Below are 25,092 nucleotides of genomic sequence, written 5' to 3' on the forward strand. Positions count from 1 at the left end.
TGCACAGGAGAAGGTTTAAAAGGTCCCATTGTGGTTAGGTGCCAGGCTGTGCATTTACAGCTTCACGGGGCAGTGTGATTCTGCCCTTTTGTACCCCAGCTGTGTATTTCCCACCCTGGCTGGCTGGTCAGCTGGCCACCCAGGTTCTTCCCTATTGAGGCTGAGTGAGGGCAATTCAATGTGTTCTTTTCTTCACTCCTCCAAAGGACTAGAAAATTAGCTCAGAAGACTTCTTCCTTTCTTTCCCCTAATTGGACAGAACTACCCTGGCTCGTGCAGACACCCGCATTGCTGCAGTGAATGCCCTCTCCCAGCTCCCCCTTGATCATGGTCTTTGGACAGCAACATCATTACATGCAGGCCCTGCTGCCAGCCACTTGCTATTTAATGAAGGCTGTTCATGTCCTAGAAAGACTGTGGCTGCTGCCACCCTGTTAACTTCAGCAGATCTGGCTTTTTTGGCAATGCTGAGAGCATGAGGTCAAGGAGAGCAGGGACATCCTTTGATGGCTCAAGGTTAAGGCACCAGGGGACACAAGGGTCAGCTGAGATGTAAGGAAGTCCAGGGTGTCACAGAGATTCCTTGGAGCTGCTGAGCTTGTTCCCAGGGGATGACACTAATTGGTCTTGGCATGTTGTGTAAACAGAGAGGAAGTAAAGGGTCCATCCTCCAGTGCTGCTTAGTGGGACTGCCTAGAGCTCCTTTGAAATCTACTTTCAGCAGCTTGAGAAGTCAGAGTGTAGCATTTGCAGGGAGAGAGATCATAAGAGATCTCTCTCAGAGAAGAGCAACTGTGGGTTGACACCATGAGCAATCCCAAATTGTCTTCATTTATGTGTGGGTAGGTGGCTGGTAAGGAAAGAATCATTTTAAAGTACAAGGCAGAGAGTTTGGGTACATGGGTATATTTCCAGTTACGCTGTGAAGTCACTAGGTAGTTCTGAGCAAGTTGTGAAACTTTTCTGCTGTGGTTTGCCTACATGCATGAGTAGATAATATTAATGCCGTTGTCTTATGGAGGCTTAATGCATTATTTAAAATGCTTTGAGATACTAGGATGAAAAAGGCCAGCACAAAAGAGAAAAACACATCCTGTGCTAACATTTGGATTTCTCACTGCAGACGCTGCATCCCTTTGGAGGGTGAGTAGTTTCAGTGCATGATGAGTAAGTGGAACTTCATCTTGGCTTGACACTGAAAGTGGCCTGAGTACAGTGTGAGCCCTGATTTGGGCTTAGCTGTGTAATATCAAGCCCAACAGTCCTTCTGCTGAATATTTGCATACTGGCATTTTGGTGGGACTGGGCCTGGTAGGGCGATCGACACTGAAAGCTTTGTTTGGGCTCATACTGGTTGCACAGAGGCTGCAGGACGGCACTTGCCTCACGTGACCGAGGAGCAGTGTGTGACCCCTGGATTGCTGGGGTCTGGACTTTGGGCTGCTAATGGCTCTGGGGTGAGATTTCCATATCCTTAGCACAGCTGGGCTTTGCCCTTGCCTGTCTCTCCAGGACTTGACAAATAGCTTCCAGATAGAGAACATGTGAGCTCGTGAGTCCTTTTCACCTCTCGGCCTCCCATTTGAAACCAGGCTTTGTCAGTTCCTGAAAATTGTTATCATATGTTTGCCTGTCTGAGCTTGCCTCTGTGCCAAGGGGGTGCCGGAAAACCCCCTTGGTGCTGGTGGTAGTTTCATCACTGTTTCTGCCCTGGGCCTTGCTCTCCAGAGTGTCTGAGCGAAGTTCAGGGGCCTGTGCTGAGCATATGGCTTAGACCATTTCTTAAGAGGCCCAGTGCCAGAACTTGTCTCTACCAGGTGTGAAAAGTTGAGCCATAGCAGTTCTTTGTCCCTGGGTGCAGTAGAATGCTTATTGAAGCAATATAATAAGGAAACTGTTGCAGAAACCGATTGCGCCATTACAGAATGAGAAATCCTTCTTCTGGTAACCTCCTGCAATTTTGCTTTTATTTTTCACCCCCAGAAATATTCTACAGCAGCTGTTCCTCCAGCACAAGAAGCCCCTGTCTATCTCACCCCTGCCAGCATTTGGCACTGAAGTAACCAGCAAAACAAATGCTATGCCTGACTGCTGTGAGGCAATCCTAGCATGAGAGAGTTTGGGGATGAAAATGATTGATTAGATCGTCCAATCTACTTGCCTGCAAGGATGTTGTCCTGTGGCAGGAGGCTCTGGGACTCTGCACATGTACCACATGAGTGAACGATGGGGCATGGTAGAGGTGTCTCATTCTTTGTGCCTTTGCAGGAGCTGAGGAGATGTTCTCTTCTGGTTTGATATCTGTTATAAAGATTCTTTGGCTCGGTGCCACTCAGCTGATGTCTGGTTTGCTGATTAAGGTGTTTGTAGTTTGACAGTGGTGGAGAGAGGGAGGGTGGGAAGGAAGGGTGCCACCTGGGAGGCAGAGAGACTCAATAGCAAGGGAAGGTGTGAGGAACCCCACCCTGCCCCAAGGAGGTGATTATGACTGCCAGGCAGCAGATAGCTCTGTCTTTCTCTGTGTCCCCTAAGTGTTCCCTGGATGGTTACCTAATCCATGCAAAAACACGCTGTAATGGAACTACCTGTGTGCACTGCTGGGGCTGGATGAATCAGAGGAAAAGAGAGCAGTAACCCATGTAGAACTTGGCCTAGCTTCTTCCTAGAAAGGGTAATGATTTCCTCTCCTTTCCTGAAGGAGGCAAGGGTTGTTCTTCCCCAGCTGCAGGACTTTGCACTTCCCTGTGTTGAATTTCATGAGGCTTCTGTCAGCCCATTTCTCCAGCATATCAAGATCTCTCTGGATGGCAGCACAACCCTCTGGTCTATCAGCCGCTCCTCCCAGATTTGTGTCATCAGCAAACTTGCTGAGGATATGCTCTACCTCATCATCCAGATTCTTAGGATTGGGTCCAGACCACTGGACCCAATATTGACCCCTGGGGTACATCACTGATTGCTGGCTTCTGACTAGACTTTGTGCCATTGATTGCAACCCTCTGAGCTCAACTGTGCACCCAGTTTTCAGTTCACCTTCCTGTCTGCTCATCCAGCCTGTATATCAACAGCTTCTCTCTGAGAATCTATGTTCTCTGTACCCTGTTGAAATACAGAATTAATTTCTGTGCAAGTCCGCTCTAATTCTATCCCACCCCATGACGTCTGTTGATACTATGTTCGTCTTTCAGGTGTGCTGCTAGCAGACTTTCATTCTGATCGCACATCTCTCCTTGGACCTCTTCTACCATTGTGTCGGCCCTGGCACAGAGTGTGTTGACTTGTCCATTCCTAGGGCCAAACACTTCTGCTCTTCTCCCTTAATCCCTTCCTTCCTTGTTTCACCTGAGTGCATTTTTGATCTGGTTTTGTAACGCATCCAAAGGGGCAACAGTTCAAGGGGGAGAGCGAGCCACTATGGGTGCTTTTGTCTGGAAATATTTATCTCTTTTTTCCCTGCGTATCTGGCCATGTAACTTTGCCTTCTTTTTCTGGGAGCTTGCATGTTGGTGAAGGTAGCTATTCAGACTACCATGGGACCTAAATATCACCTGGACTGTCTCCAAGCATGAACCAGGAGCTAGAACATCTGCTGAAACATCTGAAACCTGGTTCCTTGAGGTGCGACTTTGAATCATGAAAGAGAGTGGGGATTAGGTTGGTCAGGGTGATTTGGAGTGCACCAGAGAGCTTGGTTGAAGAAAAGATGAGGGAAGGAAATTAGATGTGGCTGAAGTTTGGGAGAGAATGTGGTGAAGGCAAGAGAGATCTGTGGGGATTGGAAGGGGATGAGGAGGGTAAGAATGGCTGGAGACAGAGCTAGAGAGAGTCATTTTGTTGTATTAAGATTCTCAAAGGGACAATAATAGCACCTGGCACCAGTGGCAGTAAATTATGAGCCTGAGGTTAAAGCCAACGGCTTACCGTTTAGATTGGCAGGCTTGCTGGCTACCTTCCCAACCCTGCTGTCTTTCCTTTTTCTCTAAGCTCTAAAGCCTGGTAAGAAGGTATTAGACTAAAGCTGATTCTTTGGCTGCAGACCAGAGAGAGGAGATCAAATGGGCATATGGGCACCACTGGCATGTGTCCTTGGGCTGTGACTTAGGGAGAAGTCCTGAGTGATGCTGGTGATACTGTGTGAGGCTTGAATTCTTGGTGTGGCTCTGAGGGGCGGGTAGGACTGGAGGGAGCAAATTTAGGGGGAAAGGTGTTCCCACCTGAAAGTGGCTGCCAGAATCTGCACGTGAATGGACAAGGTTGGGCTCTTGACCTCTAGCATTTTTCTCTCAAAGCACCACAGAGAGTAATTCCTACTGAACTAGTAGAGGGAAAAGCCCAGTCTCCCATATTGACTGGCAATGGCTTATGGTGGGCTGCCAGCAGGCCACAAAAAAACATCACTTGGCAAAATCTAGAGATCTGAACTGCAAATGTGATTTGAGGTGGGGTGAATGGCAGTCACAGAGTGGGTGCTGGGTTGGATACCCAAGGGTGGCAGTCCTGCAGCATATCCTTGTTCTGTCTCTTGTGTGTTGGCTGTTGCGGGTTTTTTTTTTGAAGAAGGTTTTCCAAAGGATGTTTTGTTTCTTGTTTTCACATAGTACAGTGCAGAAGGATAATGCTGGCACGTTCTCTTTCCCACTCTCTGAATTCAACCCAAGTAGCCTCGAGGGCCTGGCAGATTAAGAAGTTTTGCTGCAACCTGTTTACACTTTTCAGCAAGGCTAGTTAATAGATGTTGCTTGGAAGTGAAGGTCAGGACCTGCAGTACAGTGCTGTCCTCTGGAACAGGGTTGGATTGTCCTCACGTCCCCCAGCCTTGGTGTGTCTGGACTAGAAGGGCTGCCTGGGTTGGGTCCCAATGTGACTGTTGAGTTGGCCAGATACCTCTCCCTTCCCACTCCTCCCTCAGCATGTGGCTCATTGTGATACAAATATCTCATCGTTGCCTGGGGAGAAAAGGAGTCTGCAGGTGGCTTCACCATATGCTGTCACTGCCCATGTAGTATTTGGTCTGCAGATGAATGGATCTCCCTTCAGGTGGGGTAAGTTACATCTTCTGCTTATGGTAGCCACCTCTGAAAAGGAGAAAGCTTTACAGTTTACTACTTCGGAGGATCAGTGGGGTGAGCTTGAGGAAACTGGAAGGGGAGAGGGTAAATGGCTATTTAGAACCAAGCTGGTTATTCCCCATGTAGTCCAGAGAGTGTCTAATGGTAGTGGCAGTTTTCTGCTTGCTTTTCTGACTTTTTTATATAGATTAAGAAACTGAAATGAGCAGAAGAGGTAGGTTAGACTTTTTCTTTTGTTCCTACCCTATCACCACCACTAAGCATTGAATTCCCAGCTTAAGCACTTACACAAGCGACCAGTCTCATAGAAGTCAGTGCCCACAAGATAACAGGGGATGCTGCTGCTTAAAAATAAGATGGTAAGAGATTTGTTCAAAGCACCACAGAGAAGCAATAGTGGCAAGGAATGGAAAGCAAGAGCTTGTTTTTCCCTTTGCTTTCCACTGGCACTGCTTAGCCCCATGTCTCTGAAGTAGGACACCTTCCTCGTCCAGCATGGCTTGGCAGTGGTGTTTGAGAGGTGATGCAGGTGAGCTTTGTACCCTACAGCCTCCCCATGGGGCATTACCTGTGAGTGAGAAGGAAGGAGGGATGTGGTAGTGCAGGTTTGGAAACAGCAGAAACAGGGCGGTCATGTGATGGTGTAGATTAACTATTAATGCCAGGCGTTTGTGCTCCAGTTTTGCCACCGCAGACTGAAAGGAAGCAGGTTGTCCCAGAGCGTGTCTGAGAGCTGAAAACACAGCAGCCATTACTGTTCAATAGGCAGAAGCCGGCTGAGCTTTTAAGGCCATGCCCATGACTAGAGTAAACAGTCTAGGAAATACTGTTTTTGAGATGAGCTTTGGCGTAGTAGAATAGCCAGCCTGGCTGTCAACAACACAGCTGTCCTTGGCGTGGGCTGGGGTTTAGCTCTGATTTTGTGCCTTAGCCCTGAATAGCCTCTCCCTTGTTGGCTGACATAAGAACCGCACTGCTGGGCTCTGCTCGCACTTGCTTTCAGCCTGTTGATGTCAATGGGAGTTTTGGGCATTGCTCCACAGCTCATCTCGCAGGAGGAGGCACTCAATAGAGGCATCTACTTCTCATGTAAATGGAGACAGAGTTAAACCAGAGCAGATTCACTCCTAAAACTTCCTGCCTTTCTCCAGAGCTCTGTTCCCAGATACACACTTCCTGGTGAGCTGCAATTGGTTTTGAGGAAATGATGACTGGTAAGTTAGAGACGAACCCTCCCTCTCCAAACCAAAAAGCAGGTGAAGTTTTTTCTAAATTCAAGATTTCAAAAGCATAGGCGTCCTGGGGGGCCACAGGTAAACTAAAAAAAAAGGCACAAATGAAAATACTTAAGAGAAACCTTATTAAGTTTGCTGGTTTTCCTCATTGAAAATCATCTTTTCAATCTCCTGTTGGACTTCGCTTGCTTATGCAAAGCAATTTCCATAGGAATGAATTTGCAAAACTGAGGATCCTCTAGAGTGTTAGGAACTTAATGTGAATGAAATCTGTGGTCATGTCTATGCTAGGGCAAACTATATTTTTAGTTCTAAAAATGTGCTTGTGTTAAAATCCTGGCATATCCTTGCAAGCTATAATTTCACCTTCATGTGTTTGATTATGGAAAAAATAGGTTGAGCAGTTATACAAAAGATAAAACTCTGAATCGCTTTGCAAGTTACTTTGCAATCTTAATCTAGGCATGCTCATTTTTGACAGCACAGATAAGTCTTGCCTACCTATGGAGACTTAAGGAACTCCCTGTCTTGCATATTGCTTCAGAGGCTCATCAGATACTCCTGTAGGCTCTGGCGTGATGGTATGTGGGCATAATACAATTAAGAAACAATTGTTTCTTATTTTTCAAATAATTTTTCAAATTGCAAAACTAATGAATCTCTGCAGTTCCTAGTATAGGTAGAAATATCCTTAAAATGGAGCCAGGCAGATGTCTTGGTTTTCTTACCACTGTAAACCCGTTACTTGTTACGTTACAGACGATGTGGTTTGCAGCTGGGGAAGCCACCGTAGGTCAGGGAGTGCCTTGGGTTTGGTCAGGAAGGTCTGTTACTGCTATTGTTTGCTGTATGTGCAGGAAAGGCAGACAAACTCACACAAGAACATGGAGTACCTGGCTATATAAGACAAGACTGTATATTGAGCATACCTTAATGCAAGTCTTGAAACCTAAGCTGTGGTGCTTTGTTCAGAGCTCTGATTGAAATAGCACAGTGAGTTCATGATGCGTGCATTTTCATTGTAGTTCTGAATTTGGTGTCCTATTGAATCAAACTCTTCACTTGTTTTCAGTTTCATATAATTTCCTGTCATCCTCTGTATAACATGGCCAGCTCTGTTAGTTTCTAAGTGTTGTTAGAGGAATAAGCATAACTCTGAGCAGTGCAAGTGGTGCTCTTGGAAAATATTTTTTGACCAAAGAGGATTCTAGTATGATGTCTTTTTAGTATTCTTATATCTTTTATTTCATCATACACCTTATGTTCTTTTTGAGTCTTGACTGCTACATGAAGTGTGAAAGGCATTTTTGATGTGCTAATTCTTCCTGTCTGCATTTTGCAGATTCTTACTATGGGCAGTTATGCTAAACAGCCTATGGAAAGACTCTAGAGATGAGTGAAACGGTAAACCACAAGAAGCTGAAAAAAATCAGATTGATATCTCATAATGTGGCTGCGGCTAGGGTTAGAAGTAGAAAGCAGCAGTAACTACTGATGTAACTGTGAGACTCGCCTATGTTGCTCGGGTCACTGTATAAAACCCTGTACTGAGTTGAAACACTGGTTCATTTGCTTTCCAGATGCAAGTGTCCAAATCAGTCTAACACCCTCAAAACTATTCATATAAATGTGGTATAAATTTTTGCTTTTATTATCAACCTTTCTCTGCGCAGAGGATCTTAATGAACTTGGCCTTGAGACATTCAGGTCTGCCTTTGTACTCTATTCTTTCTTCTCTTAATGAGATGATCTGAACTTTTGCCCTTCTCCAGTGTGGTGGGTGAACGAGCCCTCTTGGTCCTAGGACATGACTGTTTCATAAGTGTGAGATGGGCCAAAATCATGAACTGAAAAAAGGAAATACCAAAATGATTTGTGTGTTAAAACTGATACATGTGCTATGAGCACTGGCATGTGTTATACAGGCTCTGATATGGATCTTACAGGCTATTGAGTTGAAGGTTTATTTCCAACTATTTGGAAAGTGGATCTTGATGCAGACAGTGGAGTGGCATACATGAGGTCAGCAGTTCTCCAACTAGTTCTTCGTGCACAGATTTGTGCACAGCTCTAGGGGTTACCATGCTCTGCTAACACGTGTTTAGAAGGGCAGTGGCCTGCTTCTGGCTCTGAGCTGGCACATCACTGCTCTTGTATAGGGCAGGTTCAAAAAGTTGGCAGGAGTAATGTGTATCCTGTGTTGGCACCCGTGAACAAGTGGAGATGCTGAGGCTCAGAGCATTGAGGTGTCACGGGAAAAGCAATTTGCTGGATTGGCTGTATTGCTGCTTGCACGGCAGAGGCTTCCCTGGACCAGCTTCTGTGCCATCTTGGGCTGTGTGCAGCCATGAGGATGTGAACAAAGGGGGTGCAACAGGGTATTGGTATCCATGAGTGCTGATAACCGGTGCTGAAGGGAACCATATACCTACTTAAGAGAAAGGACAAAGCACCATGGCAGCGATATCGGCTCCTCTGAGATCCTTGCAAGCTGTCCACATGGGTGGAGGCCTAGGCCAGCCCTTTCTGAGTTGGAAGGTCAAACCCCATCACAAGCTCTGGACTTCAACCTGCAAATGCCACCCCAGGCCCCACGTACTGTATAGCATTGTGCTGCAAGGCAGGTGTGGGCAGGCATGGCTGCATGGAATCATAGAATCATTATGGCTGGAAGAGACCTCAAAGATCATCAAGTCCAACCGATGCTACCATACCCACTAAACCATGTCTAAACACCACATCTAAACACTTTTTGACCACCTCCAGGGATGGTGACTCCACCACCTCCCTGGGGAGCCCATTCCAATGCCTAATGACTCTAACAGTGAAGAAGTTCTTCCTAATATCCAACCTGAACCTCCCCTGGCACAACTTGAGACCATTTCCTCTTGTCCTATTGCTAGTTACCAGGGAGAAGAGGCCGACCCCCACCTCACTACAACCTCCTTTCAAGTAGTTGTAGAGGGCGATAAGGTCTCCCCTCAGCCTCCTTTCCTCCAGACTAAATGCATGCAGGCATGGGAGAATGTTCTCTGAGTGCAGTGTTCAGTTATGTGCTGCATAAATGGATTAGCTCCCTGCAGTAAGAGGCCTTTATCCTGTTAGCTAGCTAGCCACTTCAGCATGTTCCCTTGCCACTAACATGTATGTGAGGTTCACCAGGGTGGGGGAGCAGTGGGACAAGGAGGTGGTAGGGTGAGGAATGTGGGAAGAGTTAGGTTACATCATCACTTCTCTCTGTGGTTATTAATGTTCTACTATTCCCACTTCACAGATGTCTATTTGAAGACAAAAAATGGTCTCTGGATTGTTAATCATCTTCTGGCCTGTAATTTCTAATACAGTACTTGCTTATGTAAAATTATTTTCATGTGCTCATGCAAACAAATGAGATCTCACAAATAGGCATAGTCATGTGAAAGGAGAAGATGCTTAAATGTGCTGTGGGGCTGTGCAGACATGAAGTGTATGTGTGTCTTGGGAAGAGGAGGAGTGGAACTCTCTGCCCTGCATTCTGGCTCTGTGGAGCCTGAGCAAGCCCCATGGTTTGGGATGTCTGCTTATTTGTTTGAGATGGGCTTGTTTTGGCTTTCCAGAAGTGTTTATGCACTCAGTCTGCATTTGGCTTTTTCAAAGTTTCTTCACTGTCCACAGGTCCAACTTCTCCTCTGAAGACATCACCTCATGTGTGTTCTGCTTCAAGATGCATTTGTGAGTGCTCCCAGCAGCACCAGCTGAACCCAAGGCAAGGGTTCCCATGGGGTAATGTCCTTTACACTCAGCTGGAGAGAGGGTGGGACACAATTCAGAGTCACCTTTTGAGGTTTCTGTTGTGAAGAACAGGCCATGCCTGCCTTCCATGCCACTGAAAAATCCTTTCCTCATTTAGTGCAATGAGTATGCCCCACGTTGCCCTAGTTTTGAGAAGCTCCACTAAGACCAATCCTCTGGCTAAGAATCTGCTGAAAAGGTGCATATTCCAGGTTCTCCCCAAATGCATTGATCTCCATCAGATGTTTTTTGTCATGGATTAGATGGATGTAGTGTGGGTTTCATACCTTCTGAAAAGTCCATTCTGCTAACTATACCCTTTGGGCAGGCCTTTGGGCTGACAAACAGGCATTCAGGGCCAAGAATTTGTACTTTTAAACATAAATACTTGATATCAACATCTAAAACATTCAGGCTGGTTCAAAAACATGAAGAAATTGGGTTAAAAAATCTAGAGTTGAAACATTCTTGAGCTTTTTTTTTTGCCTTCTATGCGTACAGCTATCCTTCCCTCTTCTGGGGTGAACCTGTGGGAGCATGAAATCTCTTCTGGATTTTTGCTGTTCCAGATGCCTAGGCTGTTCACTTCTGGCTGGTATGCACAAGGCCCTGTGGCTTGCATTGAGCCTTCGGAGCATCTTGTGGGTTTTTTTCTGTGTAAAGGTAATGTGGCACACGCTGTGGTAGTGCCTGTGTCCTTTGGGTTTGGAGCAGCTATCTGTGGATTCTCTTCCTCTTTGTGTCCCTGTAATGTCACAGCAGATAAGTCTGTACCTTTCACTGATTTTGATGTTTGTGTTTTTTCTTCTTTCCCAGGGTATACAGCTGTGTGACTTTCAGAGCCCTCTCTGTGTCTCCCTGCTTAGAGGAAACTCTGTTTACTCTATTGCCTGACTTGTGCTAATGTCTTAACCCCTTGGTGCACTTGGGGACAGCGTTTAAACAGCAAATGGTGGAAGTGTCTGGGGCTGCTTGTTTCAAGCCCCGGCACTGCCATCTCCCATGTGCTGCTGCAGCAGCAGCACTAAGGGGAATGGAATAAAGGTGCAGAAGGTAGTGTGCCTTCTGCCCTAGCTCTGCCTATGGCAAAAATCCATGGGGAGGGGAGGCTTTGGAGTCACACATGAGCCAAGGCTTCAGTTAAGTTGCAAGCTGGGACTGCAGAAGTGAGACAAACTATAGAGACATCAGATGATATGTTAGACCAGACTGGACATTCCCTGTGGACAGCTTTGGAGCGGAGGCCAGGAATGAAGGGAGGAAACAGTCACGTTGGCAACTCTGAATTAAAAGCCTTGTAAGCTTTTTCTCAGGAGCTGCTACCATGCCGGCCAGCTGTGAAACTAGACCCCCCCTGTCCTTTCATACCCCTCCTCCCTTCCCAGGCTCTAGTGAGCAGGAGGGGCAAGCCCAGCATTTGAACTTCATTAACTTTGGCATGTGCAGATGAGTGATAAGGAATTAATGAATCCTGCACCTTCTTTATATTTTTGTTACTCCACAGGTGCTGGAGTTTTTGGTAAGGTCTGTTTCCTGCACAAATGGAGCTTTGCCTTTTTTCCAGGCCTCAAAGGAAACCCAGTGAGGGATTTGGAGCTGGCGAGGAGTGAATAGATGAACCATCTGATGTACCCTGCAGATCAGCAGACTTGAACTCTGCCAGACCAGCAGGGGAGGCGTCTGCTGAGCCAGAGATGCTCCATACAGAATATTCACTTCCTTCATCCCCAAATTCAAACCAAAGGGCTAGCGATAAAAGTTCCAAGGCAAATCTGGCCCGTTTTTTCTTTGCCTAGGGGGACAGGGCTTCTGTACAGATCCAGCACATATCTGGAGATCATATGCCACAAAGGTGACAGAGGAGCAGTAGAAAACCGGAGTCACCTACAGACAGGCAGAAAATCTTATTTGCTTAGGCCGTAGTAACTGTGTGAGTAGGTAGCTATGTTTGCATTAGCTGTGGCTCTAGTGTCTAGCTCTAGCTCTCAGGGAGAACTTCAAAAAGCAACCTGTAATTTGAATAATTTTATCTGCTTTCTGGGTCTCGGGAGCAGTGGGAATTTAGATGCTCTGCCAGGTGGCAGACCTTGCTGGCCAGGCTTAGGGTCACACTGTTCTGTAGTGTGCATTAGTGGGCCACTCTGGTGATCACCTGTGCATCTTTCTGGATTGAGGTGTGACTGGCTTATGCTTATTTAGAGAGCAGTTAGTTGTGGGATTGACTTGCTGTTCTGCCAGTTAAGACTCACCTGTAGTTCAGGGCCATTTTGCATTTGCTGTAGGCTCTCATCCATTTCTCTTCAGCAGTGACAACTGAGCCCCTCCCACTAGTGCACAAGATGAGGTAACTAATGACACCATGTTGGAGGGGATTTTGGTGAGTGCAGAAGTTATTTTGTTACGGTTTTCATGGTCCACCATTTGTTGAGTGTCTGATCCCAGGCAAGTCCCTAGAGTATACTTTTCTGTAAGGCCTTGTCTGGTTTTTTTCCTGTTTTAATTTTTATTTGTTCTCAGTGATCACTTAGCAATCAGCATTTCCTCTGCTGCCCTGTCCAGAGGTGCTAAGCAGTCAGTGTTTGCACTACAGGGAGGCTGTGGATTTGTGGTACTTGCTGGCAGAGGTGCTGCCTGGAAAACTGGGGCTTCCCTGTCTGACAGACGAGGGCCCTTTTTGACAGTGTTAAGAGACCAAATGTGTTGATGTTTTGAAGGGGTCTCAGACAGATTGAGGATAAATGTTGCAAAAAGAGCATTAATGACTAACTCAACTGAATATGAAATAGAAGTAACTTTCTAAAGAGTTCAGAGGCTTTTTAGGATGTTCCACAGTATCACCACAGCTTACAGTCTTTTGGATGCTGGGGTTTGTTTTGGTAGGAGGGGACTGTTGGTCAAACCACTCAAATTAGCCTGTATTTTAAAGTGCTGTGAGTGTGTTTAACTTCTGGTGGAGCCATCTGTAGACTGTGACAGATGATAATTGTGATTTAAGGCTGTGGCTGAAATACAGCCCTCCTGGTGCTGTGCTGCTCCAGAGGCTGGGCAGGGAGCTTGTGTCTGGCACTTGGATGTGCTGGGTAGCAACCTTGCACCCCTGGGCCCAGACAGTGGGTGCTCCCCTGGCATGGGGCATCCCTGGCAATGCAAATGCAGAGTACCCTCAGGTGACATCTAGGAAGGCCTGACGCCCTTGTTCTTCTGCTGATTGAAGTCATGTGTGCCTGAGAGCCTGAGCCTGGCTGGGGGGTAAGGTCAGCTGGAGTTGCTTCAGCTTTACAGCAGTGAGGAGGAACCTGTGACCTACTCTTTTTCCTTACAGTTTTTGTACTGCGGAGCTAAGAGGTGATGCCCATGCCCTAGCAGCAGTGCTCAGTGCCAAGGAATTAAAAAACCCAGTCCAAAATCAACCTACAAAATAACTTTAAAAGATTTTGGTTTTTTTGCTTGTTATTCTCCTAAACCAATGGGGAGGGCAGACCTGGCTTTGCCCCTTGCAGAGTACTAATCACTATGTTGGCAAAAGCACGGGAGCCACAGCCGGGCTCCCTCGCACCCTCCCACGTGGGCATGGAGCACCGCTCGCCTGGGTGGGAGATGTCTGCAGAAGCAGAGGGCGTGGGGCTGTGGTGTTTTACCCCAGAGGTGCCTGGAGCTATCAGGCTGGGGAGGCACCGAAAGCTTCAGCCTTGCTGCTGAGCTCTGGCTGGGGCCTTGCGGGGTTTTCAGGCCGGGTTTGTGGGAGCGCTGCCTTTGAGGGTAGGTGATCCCCTTCCTTTAATTCAGCCTGTGCTGTAGAAAGGGCCATGCTGAAATGCCCACTTTGTCAGTAGTGTGAGGCGGCTGCTGGTTTGTTTGCACGTGTGTCTCCCCACTCAGTGGTGGCTAGCAGCTGTAGGCCTTCTGACCCTGTGGCCCCCATGCCACACGGTGGGACGAAGGTGGGACTTGGTCAAGCAGAAGCCTGCAGTCACATCTGTGCTGCACAATAGCCACTTTGTGCATCGCCCTGACCTCATCTGCCCACTGCGCTGCAGCTGCATCCCTGCCCTGTGCCTTAACCCTCCACACGCTCTCCTCGCTTAAGCAGTGGTGGGGCAGCGGACAGGCTTTGTTGGGCAGCCAGCTGGTGGGGATGGCTGCTTCTCCTAGCCCAAACCTGGCTCTGGGGACTGGTAGGGAAGGAGGTCAGGCAGGCTTCTTGCTCTTAAATGCCTTGTCAGGGGAGAAGGGCCATGGGGCTGTGCTCCTCCGGGCAGCTTGGCACATGCACCGGGAGCGGTGTTGGGCTGGAGCTCACGCATCGGTCTTGCCCCTGCACCAGTGTCCGCTTCACCTCCCTTGTCACAAGAAGCATCTTTTTGAGGCCTCTTCAGCCCTCTGCTTATTGGGCCATGGAGCCGCTTCACTGCGTTGCTGTCATGTTTATTCTTTATGGACATTGCATCATTGGGCATGGTTTCTCCTATTTGCATCAGCCTTCTGCTATGGCTTACAGTTCAGTTTCTCCTCACATCCTAATGTTTCTGCTTACAGTTCTTCTTCTGAACAAACAAAGCAACATCGTTAGTCTGTTTCTATATTTATTTTCCGTGATAGGCGTGCAAACTTGGTCTGCCTTGTTGTTCTTGAAAGACTCTGGACAACTGGGAAACTGGCAGGTAGGGTTAACAGCATGGAAGTAAAATGAGTATTATGGAAATGAGAATTTTTCTTAAAATTTGGTCTGCTTAACTTTGTATTCTGTCAAGAGCTTTAAGATGTCAACAAGTGACAGACAAGTCCATACCTTCAGTCAAAGTGCACCAGCCGTTCCGTGCAGGATCCTCAGCAAAACTAATGAAAGGCAGACTTCTGGCCTGCTTGATGTTCTAAAAGTCTGGTCTTTGAGTCAAGTTACAGAACAGTTACTGAATACAGACTCTTTTAAAATTTTGAAATCTTTTTCATTAAACAAGTGAAAATCCCTGGAAAAAAAAAAAATTGAAGTTGTAACAAGCTGATTGTATATCAGTATGTAGCATTTGATGAAGTGTGCTGTTTTATTGTAAATTAAATGATGAATTAAGTTGAATTGAGAGTTCCTGTGCTGTCTTGCATGAAATAGACTAAACTGGTTTGAAAAAAATGGCAGTAGTTAAACTGCATCCAACTCTAGACAGTCCCTTGAGTTTAAAACCACAGCCAGATAATAAAAATAAATAAATAATAACAATAATTAAAAAACCCAGCCACTAGTAGACAAAAGAGATGTTGCTTTGTTCTATGGAGGTAGTGAAAACGAAACCATTCTAAAAATAGAAATGTGCATATAAAAAGCAGATATGAGATGAAAGGTGTTTATTAATATACAAGCTGATATCTTGCATTGTACACTGATTTAAGAGATTGTTCAAACTTTTAAATATTTGAGAACTAAGCTGTGATGCCTGCCTTTAAACTGTTCATTCCCAGAGTAAAAGATTTATTTTTGAACTGCAGTAGGGTCACACAAATTCATCCTTCTTGAGAATTTCACTATTCCTAGAACGACTTTGCATTAAGAATACTTATGTTTTGTTTGTTAATATATATTACAATCATCTGGATGATGCAGTTTGTATACAATAGTTCTGGATACAGTAACTTGTGTGCATAAGCGAATACGTGCGTGCCGCAGTTACTGTCTGGGTTAGTTCAGAACTGCTGAAGTCTGGGTTAGAGGACTTGAACCACTATTGCTTGATAGGAGATGTCTCCTGAAGCAAGGCTGGACTAGAGAGCTGTGCTCTGAGGGAAGCAGGGGTGGTAGTTCATACCTGCTTTTAATGTGGTATTTTGATGTGGCAGTGATGCGCAGCAAAGCCACGTGTGCCACTTCAGGGTTTTATTACTGCATGTCATTCAGTAAATATGTAACCCTCTAAGTGATCACTTCCAGTCCATCCAACTTTCTTTTGCATCCAGGTCCGGGACGGAGAGAGTCACTGGGTTATGAGCAGAGAGTATTTTTCTAATAGGAGGTGAGATTGGTGGGAGGGCTCTTAGGCTGCACTGATTCTGCTGTTTTCTGGGTGTTTAACCCTAAAATGTTCCAATTAAGCCTTATTTTTAGTGAGGCATAACTCAAAAAGTCTGTCCACATTTCCTTAGTCATGTCATTTCCTCCTTTTAAGTAAAAGCCACAGCAGATCATAAAATAAACTTTCCTTAGTGCAAATAATAGTGGTCTCAAGCTGTAGGTTTCTGCTCTGATGCCAGCAGTTCTGTCAGAGACCAACAGGAGAGACTTTTTAATTGAAATAGGGAGGCTAAGCACAGATGCTGCCTTTTTCTTCTGTTTCCTTTTCTGCAGGTGGAAGAAAGTCTCGTAAGCCAAATCCTATGATTTATTCTCAGCTCTGCTACTAACACGCTCCACAACCTTCAGCAAATCTCTGCTCTTCTCCTTCTGATCTTCTGTGCTCTGATCTTCTATTGTCATAGCTCCCCAAAAATAACTCAAGGAAATAAAACTGCACTTCCAGATTGGCCTAGTAGGAATAATCCTGGGATTACTAAACTGAACGTGTCACCTTTCTTAGAGGCCATTCCCCCTGGCTTTAGGCTACTGCAAGTCACGTAGCCAAATAAATGTTATTTCAGCTTTACCTTATATCTATGTAAATAGGAGTTAATGAGTCGCTGCATCTCATGGCTGGCTTGTGACGTGGAGGTCTCCAGAGGGAGGATGAGGAGAGGCTTCTGTGGAAAGTCCCCAGCTGTTGCTAGGCAGCACCGTGTTTTGGCTTCCCCATCCGAAACTCTGTGCTCGGGTTTGGCAAGGAAAGGGAAAACCAAGGGATGCAAAACCATACAAAGATGCTTGACTTACTTTTTGTAAAGCACGGTTTTACTGTGCTGAGTGCAGAGAACATGTGGCTGCAAGTGAGGTGGAAGCAATTTGATTAAATAGAATAATATTTGATAACTGACCTTCTATTTATTCAATCTTAGCTGCAGGATTATATGGCTGGTTTGCTCTCCCTCCTTCTCTCTGTTTTGTCTGTTACGATGATCTTGTACCCTTGCAGCAAAGCTGGAAGAGTGCAGCATAAGAGGTCTTACTCTGCTTCCAGTATAAGTGAAAGTAGGAAAACCCAGCAATTCCAGAGAACTTCTTCTGCTGGGGTTTATGCTCCAGTTTTACAGCCTGCGCACAAGGGGATGTTATGTTTTCATTTTACTACGAAGTCCATCAAGAGGCACACCAGAGATCACTATTAACTAACAAATATTCTTATGTAGGGCATCCTGCTCTTGCTGCACAACGCAACCTCTTTGAACTGTAGCAATAGTGCAAATAGTAGTAAGGTCCTCATATGATTAAAGCTCATCACAACAGCATCACTAAAAGAGCACCTCTGTTTTCTGCCAGAAGCATAGGACTTGGGATACAGCTGAGCACTTGAATTCCTTTTGGTAAAGTCTGGCTGGTTGTTCATCTACCCACAGCCTAGTTCAAACTTTTCAGTCAGTCTTTGTCATCTTCTTGTAATTGCTGTCTCTGTTGTTTCGCCTTATGTGTTTTAATAGAAGGGCAGGAAGAGTAAATTTAAGGTCTTGCTGCCTCTGCTAATTTGTAGTTGGGAAATAATGTCTTTTGTTGCACCTTGATGGAGTCATCAGGGGATCTGTAGATGGGACCTCGCTAGGCATTGGACCCCACTGGACTATACTAGAAGGTGTTGTACTTGCTCCCTGACCAACAGAGTTGTGTTTAAAGATACTTTCCCGTTTTCAGCAACGGATCCCATGATGCCACTGAGGCACTGTGGAATTTGGTGTCACAGCTTCACTCCATCCCTGGGGGTTCAACAAAGTACCACTGTAAAGCTCAGCTTTATAGCAGCCTAGAGAAGCTGAGAGTCTCACCCAAAGTCATGCAGCTAGTAGTCAAATGGGATGCAGCAGGGTATGTCCTGCTGTAACAGTGCTCTTCCCCTAAAGGATGGAGCTTGAAATCTGGAGTCTTGATTCTCACTTTCATTCTCGACCCTACTTTGTCTTGCACATTTTATCCCACCAGCGGGCTTGTGGCTTGAGCTATCTAGCTTACCCTTCCTCAACCCCATGAGCCAACATTTCACAGCAGTCTAGAAGAAAAGCTTACGGAGAGAGCAAAACTTTGCAAGAGCTCCCAACTCCTCACTTTGCCCTTCCCTGCACCCCTGGGGTTTGTCAGCCCTGCCAAGTTCTCCCTCCTCCTCAGCCTTTTTCAGTGTGTGGTTGTGGGGGGTCTTAAAGTCAGTAACCTCACAGTAAATATCAGTCTTAGAATAACTGCCTTGCAGCCTGGCTGGGAACGGAGCCCTGTGTTGTTTTATAGGAATTCCCGGGGAATTACTTGTTTAGATGGGCAGCACAGGCTTGGGTTAGTTCAGTTCAGCAGTTCCCTTTGAGTCTTACTTGGTTTGTGCAAAGACCTGTTGGGTCCTTTTAGGTTAGAATAGAAACCTTGGTGCTGTGCTGTGCTTTTTGGAAATTTTTTGAGGGGGGGAAATTATTTTATTCACTTGCCAACTTTCAAAGCACTGCCTCAGAACTGCAATAGAGCTGCAACTCACCTGTTTATTTCTGTAGTTGCACAGAGTAATTGCTGTTTTAAGTATATCCTGTTTGCTAAGTTGTGTGGTTCATATGTTATGACAACTTTAATGGCTCTTACAGTATATGGCAAAGGCATTTAGGACTGGGCAGGTACTTTTTACCTTGTTTTTTAATTCTAAAGAAACATAATGAAATTAACTTAAATAATGGGAACATCCACATTTACATTAGAGTATTTTTTCTTCATGAAAGTAAGATAAATTCACCTACTTCAGGGCAAAGTCTAACCACTAATTGACAGAAATTAGGAAGAACCTTCCTTTTAGGCAGTTGTTCCATCTCTTTCTTTATGGAATTTCTTGTATGTTCTTTCGAAACCCAGAGTATCAGCTACTGCAAAAGGACTCTGCAGGCTGGGCAAGACAGTCTCAGATTAGGTTGATTACTTGATGGCCACCTCTGGTAATTCGTAGTCTTTCATATCTCACTTAACCATCCATCCATCTTGTTTGCTAATTAAATCTTGATGAAAAGACACTCCTTACAACCTCCCTCTTTCTGTTCTCTCATGCTACTGCTATTAATCCCTGGATTCTACTTCTCTTTCAGAAGATGCTGCTCAAGAAGAATTGTGGAACGAAGACTAGAGTAATTAAAATTCGTGTAAGTTGCCCTTTTCTGGTGCAGTTCTTTCATCTTTCCACATATATCTAAATATGGTGATTGTCTTTGAAAATCTACACCCAGAAGATTATTTCTGGAGGTTTCCTGTGGCTTGATCAGCTGCATAACAAAAGTTGCTGGTCTGGAGCATAGACTGTAATTGCAATTTAGATTAGGTCCTGACAAGGCTAATACATTGGCTTTTCCATCTTGGAAACTATGGGTTCAAAGCTTCCTTGGAGTGAAAGTCTACATCCCTTGCTGTGAGCTTACAGTTATGCATAGCTGTCCTGTCGGGTGTCGTTTGGATCCTTCTCGACCAAGGGAAGTGCTGACCTGAGGTAACAAGTGGTGTTTAGTAGGGGTGAGAGGTCCTGGTAGATAGGTGTGGGAAAGGGACTATACCTGCATGGTGCACTGCCGTCTGCAGAACTGTATGGGATGTGGGACTGGATGATGGCAGTTGAGAGAGCTAGATTTCTTGGGTGGCTTTGTAGCTGCGATAACACTGCAGTGTCTGACCATCTCACATTCTTGAGTGTACACATGCCTAGCAGGGCTAGGCTTGCCTAACTCTCCTGCTTGTAGTTTGTGCTGCCTGCACCTCAGTCTTTGCCTCTAGTACCCCATGCCCTGACTCTTTGGCCAACCCCTGACTCCTTTGTTGGTGGCTTGGCTTTCTTTCAGTCAGTGCTGTATGGTGCTGTGGGAGATGTGTGCATGACCTTGCACGTTGCAGCCAAAACAAGTGCCTCAGGCGACCGAGCCTCAGATGATCCTCCACATGCTTGTGATACACAGGCAAAACCAGGTCATGGTGAAGAAAGCAGATATCCTTTATGATAAAACTGCTACTTTCACTGCAGTAATTATAGCCTTGCAAGAGAGATGAATGGCAGACCAGGATCCTTCAGGGTTCACACCTTGCCCAGCAGGAAATGGAACTGATGCTTTTGTGTACCCAGAAGTGCTACTGTTTATGGGCATGCTGTTGGGTGTCTCTGCCCATCACTGCTTTGTGGGTGAATTTGGTATTTGAGAGGAAGAGGAGCAGGTAGGGCTGGCTAGAGCCTTGTGCAGAGCTGGCTGGTATCTCTCCAGCTCCTCACATGCCTTTTGCCAGAGCACTTCAGTCTTGTCTTCCAGCAGCCCCACAATGACCTGATACTTCTGATTGCACAAGTAATCCTGATTTGTTGTATATTCTCTTGTGCTCGTGCCTGGATTGCTTTCAGTAGAGCTGTCTCCTCCTGTGCCCCGTGAGCTCTCTCCAGACTGTGCCTGTCCTTCAGACCTACCGACGGTCTAATCCTGCAGCGTTTTAGCACGACTTATCACCTTTATGCCTGCCCCATGTGGTTTTGCTGTTTTTTTCTGGGTGTCCCTGGACTGCAGCTATTGCCAGTACTGCTTGGTGGCAGTCCCCCAGTCCCTGGGGTTTCAGCAACGCCTCAGTGGTGTGGTTTCCTCTGACACCCTGAGCTCATTATTGTGGCTTACTCTTGTGCCCCTGGAGAACCTGAGAGGCAGAATTATCCCTTTGCTCCCTGCTGAGCCCGTGTCAGCTCACACTAAAGTAAACAGCAGAAACAGAGCATGCCATTCTGACAGATGGCACAGAATCCATGCTTCTGTGGCCAACCTTGTCAAGCTCTCTACCTGAGGTGCTCGTGTTGTTTCCATGACAATAGCATATGATACTTCACAGTCTCTTGTTGGTCTGTTGTGGTGGCAGAGCTGTTAGGTAAAGGAGCGTTTTTGCTTCTATTTTTCAAGTGATTGTGAGTGCCTGCTTTTGTGTACCTGGCTTAGAAAGGAGGCAGCAGGTTCCTGGCAGAATACCTTGCCAAGGTCCCTCAGCTCTGAAAGCAGCTGAGAGAGGTTGATACTTCTGAAGGATGATGCTGTGCTCTCATCATATAAAGGGAAACCTCAGTCCAGCCAGTAAGACATGCTTGGCACGAGGTTCCTTCTCAGTGTTGCCCAGCAGCAGGACAAGAGGTAACAGGCACAAGCTGAAATGGAGGGGATTCAGGTTGCCCGGAGAAATTGTGGAATGTCTGTCCTTGGAGATAGTCAAAGCATGCCAGGACACGGTCCTGGGCAACATGCTCTTGCTGACCCTGCTCTGAGGAGAGGGGGTTGAACTTGACTGTCTCTAGAGGTGCCTGCCAACCTCAACTGTTCTGTGATTTCTGGCCCTTGCCCAGCATTCAGTGATGGAGTGAAAGCATGCTGGGGACCTTGGTTCACTTGGGAGGGCTACGCTGAAGCCCTACTGAATGTGGCCTTTTGCAAAGGATGATAGCAGGAGGCAAAGTGAGAGGCTTGGCTCTCTGTTGCTGAGGGTCTGGTGACACAGGTTCAGTGTTTGGACTTTGCCATTGTGGTGAGGATGGAGGAAATAAAGACAGATCTCTCATAGCAAATGGGTTGATGAGCTGTTACTGGAGGAACCAGGTGACTGTCTGCAGGTCTGAACAGGAAATGTCACCATGTGAACCAGTTTGCTTGTGTCGCTGTAGCCCTGAGAAGCTCTGATGCACAAGTGCTCCTGTTCCAGCATAGACAGAGATCATGCAGTCTCTACAAACTGAGGAGGGCAGCGACATCCAGACAGTGTGCAACTGGATGGAGATGCAGTGAGTGAACTGATCTGAGGAGCAGGCAGGCTACCTAATGGCTCATGCCAGGGGTTTGAAGCAAGGATCCCTGCTTTCTCCCCCCAGTTCTCCGGCTGCTGAATAGCTTGAAAGAGAAAGGATTGTGCTTATCCTCTCCTGTGTGAGGATGATGATGACAGTGACCTGCTAGTAACATCAATGCAGCATTTTCATTCTGTTCTTACTGAGGGCAGCATCTCATGCGGTTGTGATATAATGTGTGCTTTTAAAAATATCCATCCCCATCCCCGCCCCCCCCAGCAGATATTTTGGTTGCCTTGACGTCTTGGGGCTCTGCTGGCATGTCAGGACGCAAGGTGTTGCTTTCCCATGCATCATCTCGGCTATGCTTTTCCTCCCTTTACTGTTGGAAGAGTCTCCCATGGGAAGGTGAGATGGAGGGGCAGTGTGTTTGCCCTCTGGCACTGAAACACAGTTTCAGCCCTTGGAAATGTTCATGGTCCTTGAGAGTCACTGAAGCAGGTGACCCAGGTTGAGTTTTGCTTCTCCACGTGCTGTTTTAAGGCTAAGGTGTCACCTTGATGTTGTTCCCTGTACTTCAGCTTGCCATGGGCCAGCTCAGGCAGTGTTAGGCTACAGCCTTTGCACTCGCTCAGCAGTTCTTAAGTGGGATGATGGGACAGTGATGTGACAAGTCTGTAAGAAGCTAGTCAGATTAAGGCTGAGAGATTAACAAACTTCCCAAATGTGCAGCATCTCCGTTGTGTTTGAAATGTTTTCAGGAATAGCAGCTGTGAGAGATCAGGGCCTCAGTGAAGAGAAAATAATATTAAAATCTCGCTTCTGTTTCCCCCCTGGCTCCTCCAGTAGAGGATAATGGAACAGGAGAATCGGCCCCTGCGGGCAGGCGAGCAGAGATAGATAAATTGGAGGTGACAGCATGTGTATGAAGTATGGATTTGTCCATAACAGGTACATGTAGCATAGCACGTGCCAGTGCAAGGTGAGGGGTAAGCATGGGCCTATGTGGGTGTTGCACAGTGAGGTGGGCACTGTGTGTGTGCAGACGTGGTCACTGGTGCCCCAAAGTGTGAGCCAGTGTAATGTCTGTAACTGGAAGCAAGGCACTAGGTGTGGGCAATGGGTACGTGCACGTGCGTGGGTATTTTAGCATCCAGACCATGTTTGCGTGGTGCTGTCAGGGGTTTAATGGAGACGCTTCCTTAGTGCTGGAAGGAGGATGACTGTACGTGCATGTGCTTGCAGGGTGTAACTACTTCTGCCCTGGACCAGGCTTGGTCAGCTGTAGCCAGCTCTGAAGGCAGAGACCCATCTTCCAAAGTCTTTCTGCAATACCGTAAGTCTTCAGTTCTCCAGGCCCTCTTGGGATGAGGGTTACAAGTCTGTTATCTAGTACTATTCTTGTTCTTCCTTCACAAACTCCTACGTGCAGTCTTTGAGTGGGATTGGTGGAGCTGGGCTTATCTCAGTAGCGGTAGGTGGGTAGAAGACACAACTGGCAAGCCCCTGGTTATCTCAAGAGCTCTTGTTGGGGCAAGCAGAGAGGGAATAAGGATTTCAAGGCCAATCTGATAACCTCAGTCTGATAACCTGGCTGATCAGAGAGAAGTTTTCTGCTATGTAAAAATAAAACAAGAATTTTAAATCGGAACATAAACCTCTTGTGCTCTTGCCTTGATCTTATCAATGTTGAGAACGCCCTCTGCTTGGACAGGGGCCAGATCCCTGGAATGACTTCCCTGTCTCTTATCTCTTGCATCTGCATCCTAAAAGGCCACTGCAGAAACATGCTGGGTTTTCTTCTTGTAAAACAAGGAACCTTTTCAGCTTGGAGATAGGCTGGCCTGAGCCTTCTTGGCAGATGCCTGAGCTATTCACAAATGCAAGGCCTACTAGGTGACAGAGCAGTATTGGCACAAACCCCTGGTTCTGGCTGCATGGCACAAAGTAAAGATTTCTAAAAAATCAGAAGACTCTTTGTGTGTGTATACATACATATATATATATATATATATACACACACATGTTGCCCCTTCCATCACAAGCTCCCAGGTGCTTTGCAAGCGTTGCTAAGTGTAGTATCCCAGAGGCAGATAAATATCATTATTGCAATTTGAGTGAGTTAAACTGAGAACCCAGCAGAGAATGTGACTTTACTGAAGAGAGACAGTCTGAGGAGAACTGAAGTCTGGGCTTTGATCTTCAAACCACATTCCTTGAGCTGTGTCCTTACTCGTACCGTATCATGCGGTCTAAACAGCTCTGATATCTCAGGCAGCAAAGATCACAAACTGCAGCTTACCAACGGTTTGTCAAACCCTCCTGGTTGTCTTTAGTATGCTGCCTAAACTCGAACCTGCCCTTTAGAGGCAACAATAGAGACGCGTCTCCCTGGACAGTCGCATCCTTGGGTTACTTGCTGGGCAGAGGCCCCTCGTGGAGATTTTTAGCACTCCGGTTCCCTAGGCAGGCTCTTGTCTCCTATTGATGGGCACACATCTGCTGAGCAAAATGGAGAGAGTCCTCTGCGAAGTGAAAGCATGAATATCCATTTGCTTATTGGAGAAACTGGCTGCCTTTATGCTCTTCCCAACCCAGCTGCCAAGCTGTCTGTTGAAGGTCTCTGTACAGTGACTGCTGGCCCTGGAGAACCCCAGCTCTTGGTCTGAATAAGTAATTCCTGTCAAAAGACTTTGTCTAGAGTTTTCTCAGACTGAGGAAGGATCCAGTGTAGCCAAGGTGGGAATGGCTCTGTTAAAAACTTATCCCAAACATCTGGCTCCAGACATCATTTTATTTAGCATTGCTTTGTTGGATTTCATGGCAAAGGCTAACCAGCCTTCAACCAGAAGAGGAACTGCCATGTTTCTCTCTCTTCTGCTTCCTTAAAGAAAAGAATTTTTGTTGCTGCCTGCTTTTTGTAAATTCCTGTCATGTATGCCCTTGCACCCATTAAATCATGTAAGTACTTGCAGAATAGACATTGTGGAATAGTCAAGAGCTCTGTAATCCAGACAGCACCATGAAAGTAGTGAGTGGCTGGTGAGTCAGGAGGCTGACATCCTATTTTCAGCACTGTCCTTGCTTTGTGGTCTGAGGGTTGTGGGTCTGGTTTAAGAATGGGGGGGGGGGGGGGGGGGG

At 46.4% G+C, this 25,092-nt stretch overlaps 1 protein-coding gene across 1 annotated transcript in view; it reads left to right on the top strand.

Annotated features, from left to right (window-relative positions):
- Window positions 1–25,092, top strand: part of LOC104165509 — a 54,477-nt gene that overhangs the window by 23,409 nt on the left and 5,976 nt on the right. The window contains exon 4 of the mRNA XM_009705157.1: window positions 19,253–19,306. Within this exon, the coding sequence (XP_009703459.1) occupies window positions 19,253–19,306 (54 nt within the window). The remainder of the gene's footprint in view (window positions 1–19,252; window positions 19,307–25,092) is intronic.

The sequence above is a fragment of the Cariama cristata genome, unplaced genomic scaffold, assembly GCF_000690535.1.
Source record: "Cariama cristata isolate BGI_N322 unplaced genomic scaffold, ASM69053v1 scaffold7548, whole genome shotgun sequence".
Classification (NCBI taxonomy): domain Eukaryota; kingdom Metazoa; phylum Chordata; class Aves; order Cariamiformes; family Cariamidae; genus Cariama; species Cariama cristata.